Source organism: Xenia sp. Carnegie-2017, unplaced genomic scaffold (assembly GCF_021976095.1).
Source record: "Xenia sp. Carnegie-2017 unplaced genomic scaffold, XeniaSp_v1 HiC_scaffold_13, whole genome shotgun sequence".
NCBI lineage: Eukaryota > Metazoa > Cnidaria > Anthozoa > Malacalcyonacea > Xeniidae > Xenia > Xenia sp. Carnegie-2017.
In genome coordinates, this window is record NW_025813436.1 from 618,676 (window position 1) to 645,063 (window position 26,388).

Here is a 26,388-nt window from a genome sequence, read left to right on the forward strand (position 1 = left end):
CTCTGTTGTGACGCCGTTCTTTGCGTTCACATTGGTGCCCGTGCCTGAGTACCGTACTCGGGTACTACCTAATTTGGGGGTGCCCAAACCCGGGCACTTCTACTCAGGCACCATCAAAATGTTGTGTTCACATTGGTGCCCGTGCCTGAGCACCGTACCGGAGCACTCAGTCTGAACGCGCTGTAAAATTACCGAAATACAGCGTTTCAGTTGAGTTGCAGAATATCATGTCAATGAAATACGCCGCCTTGTTCCGGAACCTTTAAGCGATGACGGCAATCACGGAATTCACCCCTACCTCACAGCTCGTCAATATTTGCAAAACCATTTTCAGGAACAATAAAAACTATTTAATGAAAGATTATTAGAATGAATTGAGCCTTAAAAACATTCTATTTTATCAACAATCGTCGTAACTGCTTTCATTGTCACATATTCGAAGTCTAAGGATTTTTTAACAGGTGTGCCGTTCTTGCATTTGATGAAGAGAAACACAATGTACACTATAATTTATCTACAAAATAATATTTTACTACATAAATGTATCATATAATGGGTTATTGTGAAGTAAAACTCTTCACACTAAATGCAACCTCGATTGAATCAACTGCATTGATGTTGCTACCAGTAACATACTGGAGAAAAACACTAATAACGTTGTCGTCAAGAGATTTAACAAACCGCTTTAAATGAAAGAAGCATTCCCGTTCGACATCAAAGGCTGGGCTTGAAATCAATAGCTTGCAAACCTTTTTCTGGTTTGGCTTTTTTGCTTCATAAAAACTCGCAAAACTCTCAACAGTTTCAAATTGCTTAAAACGTTTCAGTTGCTTCAGGATCGATGACCATACATTAGCCGCGTATTTTAGACGCTGTAATACTTCTTGATGAGCTAACTCCTCAATAATTTTTGGCATGGAGCTCTTTTTAATCACCCTGCGGCACTTGTAACTTGAAAGCACGTCAGCTACATTTTCGTCCAATGACGGGTCAGGGCATTCAACACTGATACTTCTTTTTAAAGTGTCACTTTCCTCCTTTGATATATACTGATGAAAAGACTCTACTAGACAATCCTTAGGAAGCGCGTCGTCCGAAAAAAGACAGGAAGCAATAAATACACTGGACAAAGTAACAGGAAAATATCCAAAGTTAATAAATCCTGCAACAAGAATACGAGCAATACTTTTCCATTCACTCTGTGGGTAGTCATGACGTATAGCTGGGACTTTTTCGGAAGCACCAGTAGCCAGTGAGTTATAAAACTCGCTCGAAAATATGCTAAGTGTCTCTCGTTTTACACCAGAACCTCTTCCGTTTTCGATAACTCCTGCTTCGTCGATAAATACAATCTCTAAGCAACACGACAAAATACTTTCGTCGTTGAACGCAATAATCATGTCTGCTAACACATTCTGGCGGTTAATGGCGATTTCCTTAACCAAACGATTGTTTTCACGAAGCTGATTACCACTGTATAATTCACCATCTGCATCAATATTTACGTCTCCATCATCTTTCAAATCAAATAATACAGCACATTTTACAATCACAAAAAAATAAAGATTTTTATCAGGCATAAATAACAAGTTTATTTTTATAACACTTTTGGTGAAAGTGAGTGATTGATGGCAGTTTTAAGTTCTTCAAAAATAAGAGCCAGCACGAAAGAGGAGTGTATAAAAGTGATTCAAAACTTTGCCAAACGAGTGCAGGTTTGCTTGCAACGAAATGGTGGACATATGGAACACATCTTGGGAAATCCATAAATTGACTAAAAATTGACAGAAATAGCCGAAACTCTTGTGAATAGTCTTCCATAAACTGAATGATGTGTGGTTGTAATTTGAAATAAATAGCTTTTTAATTAAAGCCATAATTGAAATTTTCATGGGTACGAATCTTTTTGGGTCACCCTGTGTATGTATATATATATATATAAGTTTGAAAATTTGTAATCCAGGCATTTAATATATAAAAGATAAAAGTTTCTCCGGATTTAAAGTGAGTTTTATTGAGCTTTCGACTCGTTGCTTCGAGCCTTCATCAGAATGAAAAATATTTATTTACACGTGCTTTTAGCTTGGAGACGTTTAGAGCGTCTAATTGGATTAGTGGGTGGATTAATGTGATTGGATGGGGTGAAATGCGTTGCCATAGGTTTTGGTGTATTGTTAATATGACTGGTGTTAATAATATTAGAGTGTAGTGTTTTAGTTTTGGTGTTGTTTGTAGTTTTTTTTGTCCTTTTTCATTAGTTTTGAGTATATGATGGGTATGTCGATATGTCTGTTTATTGTGTCGTTGTCTTTACTGTACCAAGCTTCTTTAAATTCGCGTGCGTGTTTAGTCTGTGCGCGTCCGAGTACTTTAGTTTCTGTCCAGTAGAATGTGTAGTTGTTTCCGTGGGTATGTTCTGCCGGTAGTGAGTTCGGATCTCGTCGTTTTATGGCGTTTTTGTGTTCTGTGAGTCTTGTTTCAACTTTCTTAGATGTTTGTCCTATGTATTGCTTTGAACAGTCTTTACATGGTATCATGTAGATCGCGTCAGTTGTATCATGAATTGTTGTTTTGTCTTTATGTTTGGTGAAACATGATTTGAGTTTTTGTGTAGGTTTGTGGGCGATGTTAATATTAAATGGTCGAAGAAGTCTGGCAATCATTTCTGATGTTCCGTTTATGTATGGTAATGTGACGATTTTTTACTGTTTCGTCCGGTTTTTTGTTGCTTTTGTCGGTTTGTGTTTTGTTTTGTAATTTGTATATAGTTTTGTTTATGAAGTTTCTAGGGTAATTGTTTTTAATAAATGTGGAGTATAAGTAGTTGCGTTCTGTTTTTTTTGGCTTCTTCCGTATTACAATGAGTGTTTATCCTGTTGAAAAGTGTTCGAATGCAGCTTATTTTGTGTTGTGTTGGATGATTGCTGTTGAAATCGAGTATTTGGTCTGTGTGGGTGGTTTTGCGGTATACTTCTGTGTTTAGTGTACCGTCATCTGTTCTGGTTAGTAGGTGTCGAGAAAGGTAAGTTGTTTGTCGTGTTCTTCGTCTCAAGTATATATATATATACTTGTGACTAGTATGTAGTCGTATGTTACTCGTATGTAGTCGTATGTCAGTCGTATATATTCGTATGTCAGTCGTTTGTACTTGTATGTACTCGTATGTCACTCGTATGCACTCGTATGTACTCGTGTGGTGTTTTAGTCACGACCATGAAACAGAGACTTTCTCGTGCTGACAAACTTAAAGATGGATTTGAAAATAGCAAGTACCATGGTGAATGGTGATAATAACAATGTAATAGTTCTTAAAAGAACTGTTTAAGCAACACTCGTTGTGCCAATGCTTATTCTGATGAAAACTTTAAAGTTATTAAAAAATGACGCTCGTTATTCCAGCTACGCGTCATGGAGTCGGTATTAATTATATTGACTAATCCTGTCCTTTGCCGACAAAAGGATTACGTGTTTAATCTGTCTCTGTTTTAAGTGTCATCTCTAAAAATAGGGATGACATTGACCTTCTGTAACATTATAAATATAGCATGATTTGGAGGTTCTCATTTAGCAGACGATGACACCTGACGAGTAGTCTGCCGAAATGCATAGTGTCTCTTTCTAGCTGTAAATAACGGTTCATTTGAATTGTTGGGTTAGTGTTTTGGTTAAAACAGTTCTTTTAAGAACTATTACATTGTTATTATCACCAATCACCATGGTATTTGCTATTTTGAAATCCATCTTTAAGTAGATAAATCAGTTGTCTCATCCACATGTATACTTAGTGAACTGCAATCATTTTCAAAAACTTTATCTTCAACGTTCTGATCTTTGCCTCTGGTCTTATTTCTTTAAATTGTTTTGTAAATAATCATAATCTGAATCACTGGTAATGACACTGTATAATAATGTATGTGCAAAAAGTTCCAAAGCTGTACATTGAAGAACACATTACATCACAAGTATTTGGCTAGATTTGTCAGTAGACTTATAACATTGTGAAAGAAAAGACTCAAACGGTCGAACCAAGCAAGTAATTTTTCACAAACTTTAAAATAATTAAATTTCCTCTACAGTCGTTGATGAAGTCCATTGTAAGAGGCATTTGCAAAGTCTAAAACTGCAATATAATATAGGATATAGTCTATGGACCAGCACAATCAATAAAAACAAACTTAGCAAAAGGATGTGCCAATTGAAGCTGAGCTTGAAATGACCAGACAAATTAAATTGAGCATGAGGTAACCCGACATAACTAAGGCATCATACGTTTGTACAAAAAGTATATTTTTGAGGTTTTTAGTATGATTCAATTTATCTTTTACCACTGATGATATATCAGTTGCTTTTTTATCATACTCGGCATCTCCAAATCCAAGCTGCTTTCAAATTATATTTCTTTTTTCATCCATGCAAAAATTATAGTTAATTCATAAATCAGTTGTCTCGTTAATCCGTACACTTAGTAAGTGAATTGAAGACATCTACAAAAGTTTAATCTTGAATGATCTGATTAAGAAAAACAATCAAATCATTTAAATATCTACTAAAATACCAGTAACCCACACCCCTCCCCGCACTTAGCTAGATTATGCAAGCCCAACACTTAAACACCTTTCAAAGACTTAATCCAATCTGACAAAGCTTTGAAGAAGATCTTTATAATTCCTTCTATAAAAATTATCATTTGATTTGTCATTATTAGATTATCTAATCAGATCATAATAATTTTTTAAGATTTCTTTGTATGAATCAACTCTTTACTTTAAGTCTGAATCTTCTTACGTCGAGCTTGTGAAATAAGTCCACAGTTGACGCAAAGCCATAGGTTTACTATGTCTAGCAATCTGGCATGGGTGGATTGGCTCTGGTTTGTTTCTTCGCAAAGGATGCCCTTCATATTTATAAATCAAGCTCTTGCATGACCGATTGAGAGACAACAGTTAATTTATCTAGTATTTCAAAATATATTCAAAGAAGGAATTAAAAGTTATTTTATACGAAATTATTGAGGAAATGAAGGTTAATTATGTGGAGACAACGACGAGGGAGGATGGCCGTCAACTGGAACAGAATTTGCATTACTAAACCAGAGAATATAATAATAGATGAAAACAATGACTCGAAGAGCTCGAACTCGTAATTTATCTTCATAAAGCGCTTTTAAAACTAAGCTTTGAGTTATCAAAAGAAAAAAAGAATATGTTGGAGTTTCAAGCAGATTTTGTAATGACGGCAAACATCTAAAAAACAAAAGCCATATTATCAATAGTTTCCAAAGATGCCCATGAAAATTTATCAGAACAAACTCTGCTCTACTTCATGGGTTCTCTTTGAGGGTAATTGTTTCTTCATAGTATCTGCCCACTGCGTAAAATGAGCAGAATCTGTTTTCGCGTCAGGGAAACTATTTTGCAAACAGATTTACGGTTTCACACACTAACAAGTAAGTAGAAAAGTATGTTGATAATAAAAAAACAAAAACAGGAAAACAACAGTCGGATTTTATCGCTCAGGCTTCAAGTTTAATTGATTTTCAATTTTTGATGAACAAACAAAAAATATATCTCACCTGTGAAAGCGACATGCTCGTTTTTGTGGACACTACGATATCCAAAAGAAATGCCAAAAAAGATATCATGTTTGTTTTTAAAAAATGCTGTATAATTAGCTATAGATATCAGGGGGAGGTCAAGAATATAATTTTTCTGCAAAGCGATCATTTCAGTGGAAATAGGTCCACTAGCCGCCTTTTTTTTGGCGTCAGGTCCCAGTCCACTTAGCTGCTCCAGTTTTTATAGAACTCAATGTCTGAAATGCTTTAAACAAATCCGCTAGTAGTACAGCAATCGTACCGTTCATGCAGAAACTTGAGCTTGAAGCAAGAGCATTCAATGATTGTTTAATATTGAAAGAGGGTTTTTGCTACAAGCTTGAAACTAGGCTTTGCAATGTGTAGACAAACATAACATGTGTACCTTAATTCACAGTTGCAAAGATTGATGGGGAATTGTTTTCAACATTTGGCGGAGTTTTGTGATATGTTCAAGACTTTAAGAGTAAAGCGTGCTGCTAATGAAGTTTGGTCTAAGCTTTCTGGCATAGTACGTGAGCACTTAATAGATCAACCTTATTGTAAAAACTTTCCAGTATGCAATGTTTATACCGCTATCAAAATTGCTATAGATGTGTTGAAGCAGTCAAACAGAATGTGGGGCCCTATGTTATTAAAGGAGCTGTTATTCATAGTTGTTAAGGTAAGACTTGCACTATATCTTTACTATAAAATGAGTATTACCATGTATACTACTCCATTTTTGTTTCTCACATAACCGAAAGTAACTTGTGCACCAAATAAAAGCATAGGCGTTGAAGGCATTATTGTTCAGCCTCAAGCTAAATTTCTAAATTTTGTGCAATGTCTTTTTATCGTAGAACGACGCTTTCCTTGATGAAAAGCAAATCTAACATTATTGTTGTGGATGACCTCTATAAAGGCGACGTTGTATATGACGTTGCAGAAGAGAAAGTTTTGTGAAAAATAACAACAATGATGCTCTGCTTGCCTTGTTGGCCACTTACTTTATATACAATGTACTATATACTATGGGCAAGAATGTCTAGCTTTCTTGACATGACTTAAAAGGGAATTATTCCAGAGAAATGCCTATATTCTGTGAAACGTTTAGTTGGAGTGTTATCAAATGTCTTCAACTAAGGATGAATGCACATGGCTATATAGATTATGTTTTATTTCAATTCTTTTTTGTGAAGTTTAATTTGAGTGAGATGAAAGTATGTGCATGTAAAGTATTTTAATGAAGATGTCAAGCACTTATGTGCTTACGTATATTATACGAACTTGTTTGTTGTAAGCTTTCAGTAATTTCTTTTCTTTCCAGAGCAAGGGGCTGCTTTTTAGACATTGCCGATTTGATGAGATAATGGGGCTAAATTGGCTATTCTTCTTAGAGCTAAATTTCACACTAAAGGGGCAAAATAGCTCGCTATGGGGCTAAATTAGTCATTGTACCTAGGGCTGTTTCAGCTACGTTTTTGGGAAAATTAGCAAAATAAACTTCGCCAAATTTGGCCCCTCTTTAAAGGGCAAAAATTGGCTCTAAATTATAGGGCCGTTCTGGGGTCAATATTTTGGCCCCTTTTGGCCCCTTTACTGTGAAGTTTTCAACTAAACTAAATACAAGTTTTCAACTAGACTAAATACAAGTTTTCAACTAGACTAAATACAAAGATTCAACTAGACTCAATACGAGTTTCCAACTAGACTAAATACGAGCTTTCAACTTGACTAAATATGAGCTTTTAACTATACTAAATACAAAATTTCAACGAGACTAAATACAAGTTTTCAATGAGAATAAATACAAGTAGAGGTTTCTTTGTGTTTATGTTCATATGAATAAAATATAATTGATGATTTGCGATCGCATGCTAAGCCAACTGGTCGAATTGGCTGAGTTATTTTGTAGTTATCATACGAACACACAGAACGGTATTGTTCGCCATTGTTCGCCTATTCATTTAAGTTTGTACAAACGCATCTATTGAAATTTTCGCGATGACTGTCTTTATACTTCTCGTCACATATTTTCGAAGAGATATCTTCCCAATCGATAGTGATGACATATTTTCCATCCTTTTTCCTTTTCTTTAATACGTATATATATAACTCTAGAATATTGCCCTCAGTACTGATGGGCTCTAGGGTACGTTGCTGTAGGTCGATAAGGTGAACCTCTTTACCTGACAATACCATGTTGACAGCATGACTCTCTTTATTTGTCGTATAACAGAGAATACCGCATTTACGTTTCGATTTTTTGAACTTCTTTTTCGCACTCTTCTCTGTACAATCTTTGATGACTTCCCTGCTTAAGTACCCTTTTTTTTCTAGAGTACTTAGCACATGTGGACATCGCACCATGTCCAATCTTTCCAAAGCTCCTTGAATCATTATCATACCATTGTTTGCTGTGTTCTTAATTGCTATAAAGTCTTCTTTTTTATCATAAGAATAACCGTTTATTTTTTCATTTATGAATGTTATTTCATCGTCAACAGTTTCTCCATCCAAAATCTGTTCCAATTTCCGTGGCACCATTTCAGGACACAAATTTTTTCCTTCCAAGAGCAACATCAAACGAAAAGCAACGACGCCGCATGGGGCAAAGTTGCAAAAAAAGACTTTGAAAAAGTCGATCTTGATGACCTAATAATATATTTGATATATTATAGTAACACGGAATTAGCTGAATTTCGATAAAGAAATAATGGTCAGTTGAGTTTAGTTAAAACTGCATGCATTATGCTAAATTATACAATGATTTACTGGTTATTAACTTTAAGCACGCTTTCTCCAATGAATTTTATCCGTCACGTATCCAGAGCAGAGGGAGGCGGGGACAGATCGCTCCCCAAACCTGTCCCCTTCTGAAATATTTCTGGCTAATAGAAAACTATTTTATTAGCATCTCTGACAAGTTTTGTAAATAATATATTTTCATACATTACGTTTAAGGGTTGTTTTCAGGACTGTCGCTTTGATGGGTAGAAAAAACACATCAAGTTGAGTAATGAATGTGATAGACCTCAGTTAAATTACGAAAATTATCATCATAAAGTTTTACACCAAAAAATTTACCTGTTGTTTTTCCCAATTGTTCCAAAAAAAGTTTCCGAAAATAAGGAACTCTTTCTGTTCTGAAAGAAATACCACGTAAAAAGTCACCCAAAATGAGCACGTTTTTTAATGATACCAAATGTTGAGCCAAATAAAATTTTTCATAATTCCAAGCATAGAGATCATTACACAGTTTAATTAAACGACAATTTTTCGACGAGTTCATTCCTACCCAACCTGACAAGCTTACTTTTTCAAACTCCCCTACATTGGCTTCCTTTCACAATACATTGAAATACTGCTGTCATAATTTACATAATTCATAATTTACAAACCATAATTGTAAAATACTTTTGTTATATCATAATGTAAAAATACAATACCTTATCTTTGAAAACTGTTTCGTGCGCAGGCCCTTCTGTCGAATTTTTGTGCGCGTCTTTCAGCTACAATCAACAAATAATCAAGTAAAGATAATATATACATTGCATTATTACAATACCTATGCATATAAACATTAATACATGTGAGACGAAACTAGGTGATAGGTGGGAACTAGGGAAGCTGAAGCCCTCCGCCCCCTTTTTCCAATATCAAAACAAAAAAGATATTTAGATTGAGCTGAAGTTATTGCTTGGAACTGTTTTTTAATTAGATGTTATAGTAGAATTGAAGACTAAGCCACCCCACTTCATAAAATGCTCCGCCGTTACTGAAAAAAACCACCGGTGAACAACACTTTTGCCCCACATTTCGCAGAACCTAGATATTTTTTCACATCAGCATAGTTTCCTAACACGAAGCTCAAACAAGTTACTTTCGGTAGTATTTCTAGTTAGAAAATTTCTTCCTGATGTTGAGCTATAGACTCGGTCGACAAAGAGAAACTACTCAAAATTATTGTCTACAATAATCAAACTTTCCCGCTTGTGAAATGTTTTATTTGATTGGCCATTATGATTACTTCTTTGTTTGACCTACTAATTAGGAGAAATTGATGGTTAAAAAATACATGCGGTTGAGTAATGAATGTGGTAGAAAACAGTTAAAATATGAAAGACTTCGTCACAAAGTTTTATACCAAAAAAATTTACCTGTTGTTGTTTCCCCATGTTCGGAAATCTGTTTCTGATCTTCGATAAATACCCAATTATGCTCTGAAATAAAGACCAAGTAAAAACTCACCCACTATGAGCACTTTTAATGCCAAAAATAACTAAGTAATGATAATATATACATTGTATATATTTACATATATGCATATGAACATCAATAGATGTGAGGCGAAACTAGGTGCAACCTTTTTAAGAAAACCCAATTAACCTAACAGTCATTCAATATGTGTGTTGAATACTAGTCTTTTTCTTCAGTAGAACATGTTTAAACTTTAAAGTAGCTCGAAAGTCTAAATTTTTTTATAATAAATAAAGTGTTCATTTGTAAACAGGAACTTATCACCTAATGTTGCTCAATCCAAACAAAATTATCACACCAAACAATAATTGATCCTCCATACGATTTTTCGATGTGTTTATTAAAAATTAGTAGTAATATTTAGATAGGAAGAATTAAATACAGAAAGGCTGAGGATTTAGCATATTGGGAAAAGTGCTGTTCACATAATACCCTATTGAAAAATGCAAGATGCCTGTCATTCAATCACTTTTGCTATGTATACATATCTAAGTTAAAAAAAAAGCTCCCATTGATTATATGAAATGCTACCAATGATATATGAAATTAAATGAAAACAAATTAAAGAAGATAGAAAAATGAAAATTTTAATATTGATTTTCATAAAAATATACAATGTAAAACATACTGGAAAAAATACTACAATAACTTGTGTGTCTTCGATGACGTTGTGTCAGTAGGGCTGGAAGTGAACTTACTAAAACTGTTGTCTTTATCTGTTGAACAATTTAAGCTTGCCTCAGGGAACTAAAAAATCGCACAAATAATATTCTAAAACACTGCTGCTACTGCATCATGACTTTCTACAAAGTAGCGTTGTGTTGAAGTGCTCCTTTAAACTTTAGTACAACGAATTAAAATGTTTATTGCATTATAAGAAAAAACAAAATCTGAACTATCAGAAAACTTATCACCTTAAGTTGTTTGATCCGCACAAAATTTGTATTATGGGATAATGTTAATAGACTATTGTAGTAAATAAGGTTCAGTGAGGGGAAAACTTAAATCAAATGCAAGCACTTAAGGTAATTTACACATACATGCAGCCAATAGCTTTCCTCAAACGAGAAGTATCAGAATAAAATACACAAAGACTAAGGATTTAGCACATTGGAAAAGTACCCTACACACAAAATGCAAGCTCACTGACATTCAAGCAGTCAACTTCTTTTGCTATGTACATTTGTAATCACCTGCATTAAAATATACACATTTACTTATAATGCACACATATAAACAGTTATTGGATGTACAAGGGTCACGACACGTCACGTTTGGAAAACAAACATATTCACAAAGCGCTTAATGATATTAAAGGAGTCACGAATATTTGTTCAAAAAATGTACATTTTTTCAAAAACAAAAGTCACGTTGATAAAATATTCGACACCGTGAGATATAGGATGAATAAATTGAAAATTTGAGATTACTCACAAGGAGAGGTTTTAGGTCAACGTAAAGCACTTACGTGGGTAAACGAGGAAGGATTTTGGTAGTAGTTGGATCAAACTGTCAATGGCCTACCCTTTTCGAAAACAATATGTTTACAATCGTGCTAATTCATATAACGTTTTACTTTTTTCAACCTTTAATGCCAAATTGATCATACTCTTTTAATGCACCACTAAGATTTTCTTCAATAGTCTACACTTAATTTATATTTGCCTTAGCTATCGCAGACCGACGGTTGTCCACGTGCTTTCACCAATTAACTTACCTCCTCAACGCTTCTATCGAGTAGTTTCTTAGATGTCATCGGCTCAACCTAAAAAGTAATGATAACTGAATTACTGTGAAACATATCTATAATTCTTCTTGAAAATTTATAAAGATTTACCGCCTTATTTGCATTTATTTTGTAATGTTTGTGCTCTGCTTGTTCATTCAAACATTCCTTACTGGAGGAGAGCTACAATTAAGGATCGAGTATTGGTTAATAAATTTCTTTCCCAAAGGAAGAATTATTACAAATTGCATGATGCGTATAAACGCACAAGAAAAGTGATTTTGGCAAACTTTACATTTGCAGTAGTATAGTCACATGTTGTTTCTTTGGTATCTTGAAAACTGTTGAAGATTTTTAAGTCTTAGTCTTGTAGTATACTTGTGATAATATATTTACATGGTTTTTTATATTTGATAAGTTAAGGCAACAGATAGGACATTTTATTTCTACAATCCAAAAACTCATACAAATACCACCTTAGTAAACAGATCAGTGGATAAAAACATATCTAGAATTGTATTAACTGGCTGACTGATAAGCGTGGTGGCTCGACTGGTTCGACCGATAACGGAGTTCAAAAACTCTTATTTAGGCCATTCCATTGGTCAATAGCCAGATCAGTGGACAATCGGGAATAATCTCGAGCGATAAGCGGGGTGGCCGGACAGATAAGAGAGTCAAACTGCTATCGCGTAATTGGTTCGTTTAAATTTTTGTCTTACTGTGATTGGTTTGACCGATTTCGACTGATAGCCAACTGAACTAACGTAGTCAAGCTCACTGTCTGAATTGAATGTTTGCTCGTTTCATAGCAATTTTCTAAAGCATGATAGAAACTAAACTACAATCAGATGGAACTTATGGAAATCTTTTACAAATTCATATATTGACATGAATGCTGCTGTTCTAACTGTGAATTTTTTCAAGAGGGTGAAAATTTTACGGATGAATTGTAAATGCTTGGCAAAGACGATCTCGCGAGCGACATTTCAGTCATTGATGTTCAAAAGCATGCCATCATTGTTTAGAGTTTTCTCAGCAGAAATTTACATCCAAAATCGTACGTAAAGGACAGCAGAAGTGCATGCACGAATGTAAAATATCAAAGTCAATTCATGCGAGTATGTGATGCGATTTATGTCAATGTGGCGTATGGCAAGCAGATTGATGATTCTAAAATTGTTGTTGCCGGATTTTTAGCTATGATTTCTTTAGTGCTTGGGGATTCATGGCCGTTTTATGGCAGCGAAATCCTATATTCTCGCAAATATATTTTGAGATGGGTAAAGGGTTACAATGAACTTGCGTGGTTTGAAGTCTGAGGTTTTCTACATCTATGAACTGTCCCTTGTTGTACCAAATTTCTAACTTAACTCATTACATAGAAGTTTGTATAGGGGTCTCTAGAGGGGTATATTGCTGACAACTGGGTAGAAATTTTTAAAGACAATATCTTTTTTGGAATAGCATTATTGTAAAATCAATTTTACGTTCCTAGACATGCTAATGAGCCATATATTTGGTAAAACATTCAAGTAATGTTCACTGCAGATTTTTTTGAAAAAAACGTAAGTAAAATGTGTTATTTATACGCAAAAACGATGCCCACAAAATACATTTTGTATTGCTCTAAAACGCTGAAAATGGCATTTCCAAGTATCTGAAATTCAAACTTTCGCAGTTTAATTGTTACCCACCTGACTTCATCTAAACATATTTGCACTGCCGGAAAACGTCATTCACAGGGAAATGCTCAATTGAAAAAAACTTTTGCTCCGTCATAATAATGAATAAAATGATAAACATACCTTTTCGCTTACACTTGCTTTGTTTGCAAGCCCATACATCGAGTTAATACCCATGTTTTCCTGCTACAATGAACAAATAATCAGGCAATGTTAAAATATCTATATTAATAGTGATAACCATTAATGACAAGAGTCACGACACTAAGGTTTTTCGTGGAAAACAAACCCTTTCAGAAAGTACTGACTGATAATAAGGAAGTTTCCGGTCAAGCTAAAACTTGTGCATGGGTAAACGAGGGAGGGTTTCCATGGTAGTTGGATCAAACAGTGATTTGCCTATCCTTTTTTTAAAAACAATATATTGCAATCTTTCTGATACATACAAATTTTAACCTGTGAACCTTTTCCTGCCGATTGCACCTCCGAGACTTCCTTTAATCGTCTAAATTTTATTTATCTCATCCAAGAGGCCTATTCCGCTTATTATTTTTTGTGTGAGAAATGTTCATCATCATTTTTTCCGGATATCCATTCTCAGGACTCTACTAATCTGGATAGTCCACACCCATAAACATGTAGGGATACTCCCAGGCTCAAACCATTTACAGTAATATTTTAACATACTTTCTCGCTTCGTCCAACGTGTTCATTGGTAGAGCTTTCTCTTGCAATCTCTATTTGCGGCTACAATAAACAAAAAAACAAAGCAATGACAAAATAAGCATTTGTATACAATAATGATATTTATACGAATATTGGGTATGAAAACTATATCTGACTGATATTGGAAGAGCGACGAACATGAGCCTTTGAAATGGCGTACAATTAAATTTTTTTTCCAAATGAAAGTAGTGCTGATAAATCGGCATGCTGAAATATTATATTCAACTGGTCGGGGATTCAAAATTCGAGATTCAAAAGTTGTAAATACATCTTAATTTCTTTCATTCGTCAAATCCTACTTAACTTTTTGAATATCGATCTTTTCATTAACTCTGTTTGACTATTACCCATCTGACTTCATCTAAGCTCATGAGCACTGTCTAGAAAACCTCGTATACGAGGAATGCCCAATTTAAAAATACTTTTTATTCCATCATAGCAATAAATAAACTTATAAACATACCTTTTCGTTGGAGTTCTCACGCCCATTTTCTTGCTACAATGAACAAATAATTAAGTAATAATTTAATATACAATGTACTGTTACAATATTTGTACAAATGATAACAACCATTGACGATGAATATCTTGTAATAATGTTAATGCCAGTACGTATATGTAGTAAATACACTTAAAAAATTTAAATAACCAAATACTTTATTATTTGTTTTATTTTTTCATGGACCATAAGTGAGCAATGAGTTTCGTAGAAAATATTAACGCAATGTTTGCAATCACAATTCATGCAGTCAATTCATTAATAAGTTCATCATAAAGTTTTTACCAAAGCCTTTATCTGGTTTGCGTTTGAACTTTTGTCCAAACCGTTGACTCCTTCTTTAGTTAAAGATTTAGCATTCTCATACTTTGAAACAGCAGAATCATCTACGTAAGATTCTTCACCATTCAACCCACTGACCTACAAGTAATCAATGATTCATGTTGAATATATATTAACTCAAAAATTGAACTGCTGACATTTTTTTTGTAAAATTATTTTAAAAAAGAATGAAAAACATTACAATGCATCATTTGTCCTGAGACTGAAGAAGTAAAACCTTATCAGTTCCATCATAAACATTCATGCTATGCCTTTGCAAATGAGTTTCTATTTCTTTGAATTTCAAAATCCAATTTGCATCTAAAACTTAAAATAATTCTTTACATGTTTGTAGATGTAGATCGTCCAGCTTAGTATAGTCCTGAGAAGGATTGTTTTTGTTGTCGTTGACTGACATTTCGACAACCTTATTGGTAGTCATATTCAGAGTTAAACGAGGAGTAAACGTCAGGTTAGCCGTATTTGTTATCTGGTTCTTACGTCATCGTATTGTGTGTACAGGAAATGTGTGGGTGTCCATGGGTATTGTCATTGTGGATTAGTGTGAAGTGTAATGTTTTTAGTTGATCATTTGTTTGTATTGTGAATAAGTCGTTTGTAAGGTGCCGGTAGTTGCTGTGATCTGTTCAGTGGGTTTTGTTCCAAATTGGTAAACCAACTGTCTAACGTAAGTCATTGTCTATAGTCAGTGTTGTAAGTAATGCATTTTGCCCAGTCCCAGTCAATGTTGTGATTTGTCAGTCGGTGATGTTTTTGGTAGAAATGTGCCAGTTTTTTACAAACAGTGACGTCAAATTACAAAATGAATTGTCAAATATATTTATGACATTATAGCTACTTTGTTGAAATTGTTTAGCAACCATTATACAATATCATGTCACTGATTGTACTAAATGGTTGATTTTAAAAACTTCATTATCTTGAAAGTCAAAAGAGATATAAATAAACTGTTTTACAGAGTTGTCGTCTGTTGGATGAAAGTATAACACAAAAAGCACAATTTCCTTCTATATGCACTTAGTTGTGGTCAAACTAGTTGAATTTCAAACTCAAACACCTTTGCAACAAATGATATTGTGATGAATTTTTAAAGCAGTGACGTATTCAGAGGGAGGCGGGGTCAGTTCCCTCCATAAACCTGTGCCCTCATGATATATTTCTGGCTAACAGAAAATTATTTTATTAGAATCTCCTGGCAGAAGATTAACTAACTGCTCTTTTTATAAAGGAAGTATAAGAATACACAAATTCTGAGGATTTACCACACTAGAAAAACGGTTCTTCACATAATACCCTATTCATAAAATGCAAGCTCGCTGTCATTTCAGGATTCAATTTCTTTTGCTATGTACATTTGTGATCTCCTGCATGCTTTGAGGCTAAAATTAACATACATAACCAAGCCATGATAAAATATACCCATTTACTTTATTATCCACATATATCAACAGTACTTGGATGTGCAAGAGTCACGACACTAAGGTTTTTCGTGGAAAACAAACCCTTTCACAAAGTACTGACTGATAATAAGGAAGTTTCAGGTCAAGCTAAAACAAGTACATGGGTAAACGAGGGAGGGTTTCCATGGTAGTTAGATCAAACAGTGATTTGCGTACCCTTATCTTAAAAGCAATATATTTGCAATCGTGCTTTTACATATATATTTTAACCTGTGAACCTTTTCCTGCCGAAATAATCATACTCTTTCAATGCACCTCCGAGACGTCCTTTAATCGTCTAAATCTTATTTAGCTCGTCTAAGAGGCCAATCCCAATTATTACTTTTTGGGTGAGAAATGTTTATCCATCATTTTTCCCGGATATTCATTTGAAAAAAAATATCTTTTTCAATGAGTTGAGATCACTTTCAATGAACTCTTCTTATGATAGTCTAAGCGTTTGCTTTATTAAACACCTTACTAAAGAAATCTTTTCTCTGTGTGAAGAAAAAGAGTCAAAGCGTGTGTACAAACCCTTAAGAGTTGCCTTCCGATGAATACTAGTAAAGAATTGACCATTGCATTATAGATTATGTGTTCAATTTATCCCTGTTTTGAACGCAATCTTCTCTTTTAGAGATGACGTACATTCTTTCTTGACATTATAAATATCGTTAGATTTAATTTTTCATTTAGCAGACGTTGACACCTGATCAGAATGTAGTCTGCCAAAATGCATCGTGTCGTTTAGTTTCATAACAGTTCTTTTAGAATTATTAACTTTTTACTTTTGCCATTCACGATGGCATTTGCGATCTTTAAAAGGATTTTCAAATACATGTTTGTGCATAAAGATCGTCCAGGTTAGTAGAGTCCTGAGAAGGTAAACGATCTCCTGAGAAGAACTGTTGTGTTGACTGTTGACTGGCAAGTCAACACATTAGTCCCTCTCAGGACTCTACTAATCTGGATGATCCATATCCAAAAACATGTAGCGATACTCCCAGGCTCAAACCATTTACATTAATATTTTAACATACTTTGTCGCTTGGTCCATCGTGTTCATTAGTAGAGCTTTCTCCTGCGGTCTCCTTTTGCGGCTACAATAAACAAAAGACAAAGCAATGACAAAATAAGCATTTGTATACAATAATGATATTTATACGAATATTGGGTATGAAAACTATATCTGACTGATATTGGAAGAACGACGAACATGAGCCTTTGAAATGGAGTACAATTAAATTTTTTTTCCAAATGAAAGTAGTGCTGATAAATCGACATGCTGAAATATTATACTCAACTGGTCGGGGATAAAAATTTGCGATTCAAAAGTTGTAAATACATCTTAATTTCTTTCATTCGTCAAATCCTACTTAACTTTTTGAATATCAATCTTTTCATTAACTCTGTTTGACTATTACCCATCTGACTTCATCTAAGCTCATGAGCACTGTCTAGAAAATCTCGTATACGAGGAATGCCCAATTTAAAAATACTTTTTATTCCATCATAGCAATAAATAAACTTATAAACATACCTTTTCGTTGGAGTTCTCACGCCCATTTTCTTGCTACAATGAACAAATAATTAAGTAATAATTTAATATACAATGTATTGTTACAATATTTGTACAAATGATAACAGCCATTGACGATGAATATCTTGTAATAATGTTAATGCCAGTACGTATATGTAGTAAATGCACTTAAAAAATTTAAATAACCAAATACTTTATTATTTGTTTTATTTTTTCATGGACCATAAGTGAGCAATGAGTTTCGTAGAAAATATTAACGCAATGTTTGCAATCACAATTCATGCAGTCAATTCATTAATAAGTTCATCATAAAGTTTTTACCAAAGCCTTTATCTGGTTTGCGTTTGAACTTGTGTCCAAACCGTTGACTCCTTCTTTAGTTAAAGATTTAGCATTCTCATACTTTGAAACAGCAGAATCATCTACGTAAGATTCTTCACCATTCATTCCACTGACCTACAAGTAAACAATGATTCATGTAGAATATCAAAAATTGGACTGCTGACATTTTTTTATAAAATTATGCATTTTAAAAAAGAATGAAAAACATTACAATAAATCATTTGTCCTGAGATTGAAGAAGTAAAACCTTATAAATTTCAACAAGAATATTTATACTCTGCCTTTGCAATTGAATATCTATTTCTTTGAATTTTCTGAACCCAATTTACATTTAGAACTTAAAATAATTCTCTAGATATTGTAAACTGCTGCCATTAAGAGAGTCGATCTTGGGTTTTTTAAGTGAAATTGTTTGGATTCTTTTTTTATGAATTTATTTTGATTAGTTATTTTCGGGATTTTTTCTATTATGAATAAGGGAATTGAAATTTACGGATGTGCTTTTTGTGAAATTATTTCGACTTATAAACGATTGTGCCACACGATATAAAGATAAAATACGCTGTCTAACCAGTTAGCTGTACATCTCAACTGGTAGAAGGCTGTGGCTTGTACATAGGACCATATTTTTAATGAAAGAAGTGACAATGTGTGTATTGAGTGTAGTGATTTACTTTTGCTTCAAGGAGACTGGGAATTTAAGGAATTTGAGATCTTTTAAGACTTAGGATTTGAATTAAATTACATTGGGGAGTATAGTTCATGCAATGTTTATAGCTTTCAGTCCTTTCACCAATCAACAACCTCATCAACTACATGCTGCACATTGTCCTTTAAAATAGACTAAATTTTCTCAGCTATCGTGTACTTATGTTTACTTTCTTGGGGATTTTGTTAAATGTCATGTGAAATTAGAACACCATACACAATTCTATGCAAAAATAAATTGACATACTGTTGGATCTTGTAGTTCTCCAATTTCTTTTAGTGCTTGCTGTTGTAATGTTTCTTGCCCCTCTGGCCGCTATATACAATAAACAAACATTGAATGAAACAGTTTCCTACACACCTTTTATGTGAAAGGAAATTTATAAATTAGGTCATCCAAATTAAAACTCATAAAAATAAAAAATAACTATACAAGGATGAAATTTGTTATTGAACAGGAATTTTTTGAACTATGGGATATAAGACCGAGAAAAATCACCTCTTTGACTTGAACACATTTGTCGGGCACATTTCGATCTTTTTCCTCATATTTTTCTAATTTTTCTTTCAATATCCGATTTTCACGGCTGAGTTGCAACAACATCGCTGAGTTTTGTCTGCTGAGTTGCTTCATTGTGCTGAGTTGCAACTCCAATCTCCGTTTATCATCTTCATGTTTTTTTGTGAGAAGCGATGCAGGAACTATTTTTGCATTCATTGTGACTGGATATCTTACTTGTATCACAATGGATTAAATTTTCCTGAAAAAGGACAACTATTAATGTTTCTACATGGAACAACTGTCCGGACGCGACTTCAATGATTTAAAAAAATAAAATGTTAGGAGTATTAAATATTTGTTTAGTGTTACTCGGGGCACTATAAAAACAAATAGTTGTCCATGTATGGCAGGATTTTCTCTAAAAGATTTCAAATGAAGCAAGTGAAAATGCCCTTTTCGAACAATAGTGAGATGATTTTGAAACCCCACTTAGGGCCTGTTTATATGAGCCGCGCTAGCCCGCCTTACCGGGCTAGCCTGCCAGTTGCGAGATCTCGCCTCTATTAGTACTTATATATAATTTCAAATTTGATTCATATGAGAGGCAGGCTGGCCCATAATGCCGGAATCTCGCTTGAGCGAGATCTCATAATAAACGGGCTCATGTGAATGCACTAAACGAGCTATTCCGGCACGCCGGGCCAAACATTGCACTAGTGCGCATGCTCAAAAATTCATTTTGGTGCAAAATACGAGGCACATATAAGGACAACTTTCAGTGAACCATAGAATAATGCATAACATCATTGAGTTTCTTTCAGCTTATAAAAGTAATATGAAATATCGGGGTTTGGACTTTTATCCTGCGTTCGTAATTAATTATTTCTGTACTTGAAGGGCCAGCCGCTTCATATGAATCAAATAATAAACTGGCCCGGCAAAGCGAGCCAGCCCCACTCATATGAACAAGTCCTTAGCGAGTGTGAGTCCTAACATTTAATTAATTTTGACAATCGCAAATGAATATATCAATAGGCCATTGACGTCCAGCAATTGACCAAAACGCACGAGTGTCACTTATGGCACGTATTATTATAAAACATGATTTACTTGCATGTTAACAATATGTTGCCACATTTGAAATCATTATAATACACAAATATAACCAAATACTGTTCTCGAGTAGCCCGAGTAAATGCCTGATAGGTGTCTTGTTTTGTGAGAAATATAACACACGACTGACAGGTCATTCAGTGAAACTTATTTGTGTTTATATTTACTAACCATTATTTACATAATGCACATGGTTTTATAACATAATAATGTATGAGCATACTTTATTGCATGTTCTAGGTTTATTTAGTCTGTACGCGATCTTTCGATACAATAAAAAAATAACTAAGAAATGATAAAATATGTATGTGTATTTTAATGATATTCATTAGGGAGAGAAAGGAATCTATTTAAAAATACACTGACTGAAATTTAACAATGACGAATATGGGCCACTTTCGTAATTACAAAAGAAGCCTTTGAAAATGGTATAAAACGTACGCTTTTATGCGTAAAAAAGAAAAAGGATCAAGCTCATACGGGTAATAATACATTGTTTTTAAACATAATATGCCATGGCGGAGTAAAGTACAATTTTTTCTCCATATTCCTGTCAAGAAGAGTACTAAAACCCTTTAACAGCCTAAAATTGTAAGAAAAACGGAAAATTGATTTGGAGTTGCATAACCTATAACTAAACTATACCCTTTTCTTAAAAATGTGTAATGTTTGTTGTCATGGTTCATCTTCTAGCAAAAATAGTCGTACAATGCTACTGCTGATTTATTTTATCTTCCCCAACAATTCATCAAATTTCTGTTTATTCTCAACTTTTCATGTATACCTCAAAACTGTCCAAGTCTGTATCTTGCGCCTTGGCCATGTAAACATGTAAACAAATTAAGATTTTACCACTTTGATTTTTTTTACTTCGTAGATCTTCCCAACTATATTGAATGAATTTCAAGCCCAGCTGCAAAAAAGAGTAAAAAATAAAGAAAATCAAAAAATTTTGTCGTAAAAAATTCTAAATATCCGTATTTCAACTTCAAACATCGGAATAAATTATAAAGACCTATGATATGGAACACGTAGAGAATGTACTCTATTGCATGGAGTATAAGCAGTACATCATAGTGAACGAACGTACCATTACGTCATTATGTCTGGATTATTATGCGGGGTTTTATTTAATTTGAAAAGGCATTCTTATATGATTTTATTCTTTAATAGAAGAATTTTCAAGATTTTTGGTACAAGGAACAACTTTTATGGGCGAGCAGCCACCTAAACCCCCGTCAAATTTGTTGAGATGTCAATTTTTCGGGCATGTCAATTTGTCCATTTAATCTCGTGCAGTTAATTTTATGAAAATTTTGAATCCAAACAAGTGAAATTTATACTATAAAAGAGTGAATTGAAATGCACATAAATCTAATCTAAAGAAACTTATGCTCTAAAATGGTTGAATTGTGAATCTAATCTATGGAAGGCCTGCAAATAACAGTATCCAATTTTTTCGATACTTCGTGTAAAAATCGACATTTTGTAAATATCGACAAGTATCTATACTTGGTATAGGGTATCTTACAAACGAGGGTGCGAGAAAAGTGCCTTAGATGCTTGTTTTTTGGTAATATTTTGTTGATTTTGGTGATTTGGGAAGCTTGGCATAGTAATTTTCGAGTGATTGATAGCAGTAGATAGTAAGTGATTGCAATCTAAGATTTAGCGGTTTAATATTATGATATATTGCAGAAACTGATATTTTAAAGGACCAAGTCAGTGTTAGCTACATCTTACACAGCATGCATATGTTGGTATAAAAAAGATCTAGCGACTTGCCACAGGGACAGCGGAAGCAAGAGACAAAGCAGACAGGATTAGCTTAACTTGAATTTGCAATCTCAAAAACTGCAATTATGATCTTCACATGGTATGTTGCCTCCAATCATTTTTTCTGCTGAGTTAACCATGCGAATGACCCTTAATATGTTCTGACCGAATGTACGTTCAAAAAAAGCTTGCATAGTCCGAAATAGTAGATAAAAATTAACTGTGAAGTTCCTATGCACATAAAATTTGTAACAATCCTCTCCATTCCGCAAATAGAAAATGCTGCTTATAAAACTGCGCCTGTTAAAAAAGCCAATCCTTTGCTTCAAGTGTTACGTTGTTGTATTCATTTGGTAAAGACTTCAAACCAAACTATACATCTCGAGTTCCACTGAAAATACGACTCTCAAATCTCGATCAATGCCAACCTAATACTATCGTCCTCTAGCTCTTTCGATGTAGCTTTACCAACATTGGAGAACGACCCTTCTTCTCCTATGTTGGTAAATAATTCGTCAAAAAACTTACTAGCCGAAGGTTTGTCTCAAAACTTAGGTTTTTGAGTGGTTGTCACTACTACGAGTTAATTCCTGTACCGCAAACCCCCCTGCCAATTCGCAACTCGAGAACACAAATTTATTTACGGTGTGATGATAATTATTTTGCTTATCTTCGTGGGGGGTATAAAACTAAACAATAATGGCAGGCACAGTGACACACTCTTAGGGCCTGTTTATATGGAGCCGAGTTACCCGGCTGAGCGAGTTACTCGCCTAGCCAGGTAACTCGGCCCTTATATAAAATGAATGCATTTCCCGGTGAATCGTTTATATGACACATCCGAGTAACTCGCCTTGCCGGGTAACTCGGTTTGTGCGAGTTACCCGGCTAGGGGATGAATTTTTCCATATAAACGCATTTGCCGGGTAACTCGGCGAGGCGAGAAAATTGTCTCTGTTGGTACGCATGCGTACTAAGCCTTGTACTTGCAGTATTATAAACAAAACATACATTTCAATTTTATATTCACCCATTCCATTTTTGCAGCGAAACTGTGAGGCTTTTTAAAATCTCGCCGCCTTAACTAGAAGTTAGCATAGCAAAACTTCATTTAAGATTAATAAACGGAAGTGCTAGCCGAGTTACCCGGTGCCATATAAACAGATCACTTTGTCAAACCCGGCTAGGCGAGTAGCTCGCTCAGCCGGGTAACTCGGCTCCATATAAACAGGCCCTTAATCTGAAATGTGCAATACAGAAATAGCCTTTTATGATTTTTTTTAACATTCAGTCAATTATTTGACTGGATGTTATGATATTTAAAATATCTACGTACGACAGTGTTTATGTATGTCGAGGATAGTCATTTTCTGAACGACATAGTCGACATTAAAGAATCAAGTGCACGCTTGAATTGAATTGAAACCGATTAAAGCGTCTGTTGGTTAACAGCTGGGCAGCAGTCATGATTATGACAAAAAAAGTTTCTCTTGGTAGAGATTTTGAAAATTTTTGTATCTACCAGCAAGCAAAGTTCAGAAAGGTGATAATTTTTAAGATAAATCATAAATCTCTGTTTCAGTGTTTTGTTTGCAAATGTGTGTGCAGGACTGCAAGTGTGTTTATCGTATGCTCATCTATGCTTGAGAATACCAAATTTTCCTCATCCCACAGCACATCTAATGAAAAAAGACAATAAATGTAGTTTGGATGTAATAAGACAATGAAAAAATTCAAAGAAGAATATATATATTACATATATATTATTGCTACTGGCTCATAAGTCATTGATTATTAGATAACTAGCTCACCCGGATTAAAAATTTCTAGTTTCTGGTGCAACAAAGCATTGTTGATATTCATTTTAAGTTGAGCTACACAGCTTTTACACAGAAACTTAGGTTCATAATCCATTTATTCCTCGATTTAGTCATATTTTTTATTCATGTTATAGTGATACTATTCAATGTACACTGTGATTAGTTTACATAATGGGGGCTCTGGGATGGAGGTAGACCATTAGAATGAACTGGGATGGCTTGAAACTTAAGTTGAAATAAATTGTTGGAAAAGCCTTTTAAAAGAGTTTTCATGCTGGTTGCAAATGTTAAAATAAGAAAAGAAAAGTGATTCTTATCTAAAGACAAGGATTCAAACATTGCATAAAATTGCATTGCAAAGTGTATTTACTTCAGAATTCTTTTGCAGTCAAAGAATTTATGGGTAAAATGTAAAAATCACTAGGGCCACAACATTACCAAATGTAAAAATGTATTTGTGGTTAAAGCATTTTTAATTTCAATTTTATTTTTTTGCTTTTGAAATCCATTTTTTAATTCCAAATTTTTAGAATAGGCTGTTTTGATTTCTCAATTTCATTTTTTTCTCCCTCCAGGTGTTATGAAGATAAAGTATATACCTACGTATCCAATGCCAGATCCCAAAACACCAAGTCACTACATAAACTCAGTAAAAACAAAGAGAGTGAGTGTATGCTTAAATCCTCCTTCATCGACATTTATGACAAAAATTTACACTTTGTGTAAAACATAAACTCATAGACAACAGTATTCAGAACGTGACTAATCAAATGATGCTTCACATTGGTGAAGTTGAGCAAAATGCTTAAAATAGAAAGCCCAACAGCCTCAGAAGGATAAGAAAATGCTACAACCCAGAAAAATAACATCAAACATTACCTCATATTGAAGATAAACATAACATGATGTAGTCATTGTTTTGAAGCTTTATTGATGCTCATTTGATTTTTCCAAATGATTATATAGACAAAGATATTCTGTGTTACTGGTGTCATAAAGTTGAAAGGCAAAGTTATATGATTAAATTGCTCCATGGGAAATTTAGGGGATCAGACATTTTCCATTACATATGGTTTGTCCAGATACTATTCATGGTATACACAATTTACTGGCATTAAAAGTTTTGCCTGACATATTTCATGCTTAGCTTTAATAAATTTTCAATTTCAGTTAATGAACAATTTTGAAGTTGTAAACAAGGCGATTGTGGATTGTAGATAGCATGTAGAAATAAGATTTTTCAGAGTGAATTGTTTCTCATGGTCTTTAACCCAAAATCGCTAGAGAATGATTTCCGCTTCTTCAAAAGACGAAAATACTTTCTAGTTCATCTAGCTTTGTGAAGTTGTTTGCTGATTAATGAATAAAGTCTTTAACACGCGATCGACAGAATTAGAAATTCATGCGACATTACAACAAACTGGAAACACAAATTGCAAATTGCGCAGCACTAATTCACAGTTCACCTGGGATAAAACGACGATACAAAAAGTAATGGATTATCAAGTACTTACTTCTTTCCTTTAAGTTTCTTTAAGGACAATACTTAAGGGATTTTTTTGACAGTGATGAAAGAAAAACAAACAGTTACTTTCAATAAAGTGATTCTACGAACCATCTCGATGTTAGCATCTATTGCACCAAGCTTATAATATGTATGCGAAAATTTTGATTAGAGCACAACATGGCCTCCAACTTTACAAAAAGCTGCATTAAATTAAAGAAATAAATTATAATAATAATTGTTGACATAATTTCGTAAAAGCACTATTGCTAATGCGCTTTTAATATACACGACGAGTTTTTTTTTAAACCTTGTATCATTTATTATTTCATTCATACTGAAGATGGCATCATGAGATGTCGAAACATGTCTATTCTCAAAAAACTCGTCGTGTATATTAAATGCGCATTAATAATTGCTGAAAAATTGAAGAGTTTCGTGGAATGTAAACATGTCATCTTAAGGTAATTCTTTACTTACTGAAGAAGGCTAAATCTACGAAAAATATTTTAATTGACTTTTTTTCTTACCATCTAACCCATTTGTATCGATTTTTGCTACATTTAGTATTTAAAACTGCGTGAAACTACATTGATTCAAGTTTTGATGAAAAGCTTTAAAAGATGTTTACTATTGTTTGATAAGACTTATGCAAACCGAGGGAGAACTTGAGCGCAGATAAGTACAAGCACGAGACCAAAATACATACACAAAAGATACATCGATATCAAATACATCCAAAAAGACTTTACAGCCAAGTATTTGAAATAAAGCCAGTTTTAAAAATGTTTAAACTCTTTATCACAATCGAGATGATTGGTGTTTATTTCA

At 33.9% G+C, this 26,388-nt stretch overlaps 1 protein-coding gene and 1 long non-coding RNA gene across 7 annotated transcripts; one reads left to right on the forward strand and one right to left on the reverse strand.

Moving 5' to 3' along the window:
- Window positions 1–7,205: 7,205 nt before the first annotated feature.
- LOC124448316 (myosin-13-like) lies at window positions 7,206–24,922 on the reverse strand. Of its 6 annotated transcripts, none has more exons than XR_006949028.1 (18): window positions 24,653–24,921; window positions 21,242–21,370; window positions 19,342–19,603; window positions 19,090–19,158; window positions 18,114–18,248; window positions 17,793–17,825; window positions 17,293–17,352; window positions 14,757–14,891; window positions 14,436–14,468; window positions 13,934–13,993; window positions 13,370–13,432; window positions 11,673–11,744; window positions 11,553–11,600; window positions 10,534–10,582; window positions 9,736–9,798; window positions 9,025–9,087; window positions 8,663–8,721; window positions 8,200–8,230 (listed from the first exon to the last, which is right to left on the reverse strand). XR_006949028.1 is itself a non-coding variant. In XM_046999336.1 (18 exons), exons 3-17 carry the CDS (start codon window positions 19,558–19,560, stop codon window positions 8,535–8,537), a joined length of 1,173 nt encoding a protein of 390 aa, XP_046855292.1. In that variant the 5' UTR covers window positions 19,561–19,603; window positions 21,242–21,370; window positions 24,653–24,922; the 3' UTR covers window positions 8,423–8,466; window positions 8,533–8,534. The 6 variants fall into 6 exon arrangements, 5 of the variants coding, with proteins under 5 accessions (XP_046855286.1, XP_046855306.1, XP_046855316.1 ...); XM_046999336.1 differs by lacking the exons at window positions 8,200–8,230; window positions 9,736–9,798 and adding exons at window positions 8,423–8,466; window positions 8,533–8,559 and having other exon boundaries at window positions 10,484–10,582; window positions 24,653–24,922; XM_046999330.1 differs by lacking the exon at window positions 9,736–9,798 and having other exon boundaries at window positions 7,206–8,230; window positions 10,484–10,582; window positions 24,653–24,922.
- Window positions 23,362–25,436, forward strand: LOC124448538. Its single transcript, XR_006949126.1, has 3 exons — window positions 23,362–23,776; window positions 24,629–24,717; window positions 25,020–25,436. It is a non-coding gene; the product is annotated as an uncharacterized LOC124448538 (long non-coding RNA).
- The last annotated feature ends 952 nt before the right edge of the window (window positions 25,437–26,388 follow it).

What these genes read in the sequence shown, in the direction of transcription:
- LOC124448316 (XM_046999330.1), bottom strand. Translation starts at nt 19,560, where the DNA reads ATGAATGCAAAAATAGTTCCTGCATCGCTTCTCACAAAAAAACATGAA. An exon ending in AATGTGTTCAAGTCAAAGAG is followed by an intron (nt 19,159 to 19,341) that starts GTGATTTTTCTC and finishes TATTGTATATAG; the next exon opens with CGGCCAGAGGGGCAAGAAAC. An exon ending in CAAACCAGATAAAGGCTTTG is followed by an intron (nt 17,826 to 18,113) that starts GTAAAAACTTTA and finishes TGTTCATTGTAG; the next exon opens with CAAGAAAATGGGCGTGAGAA.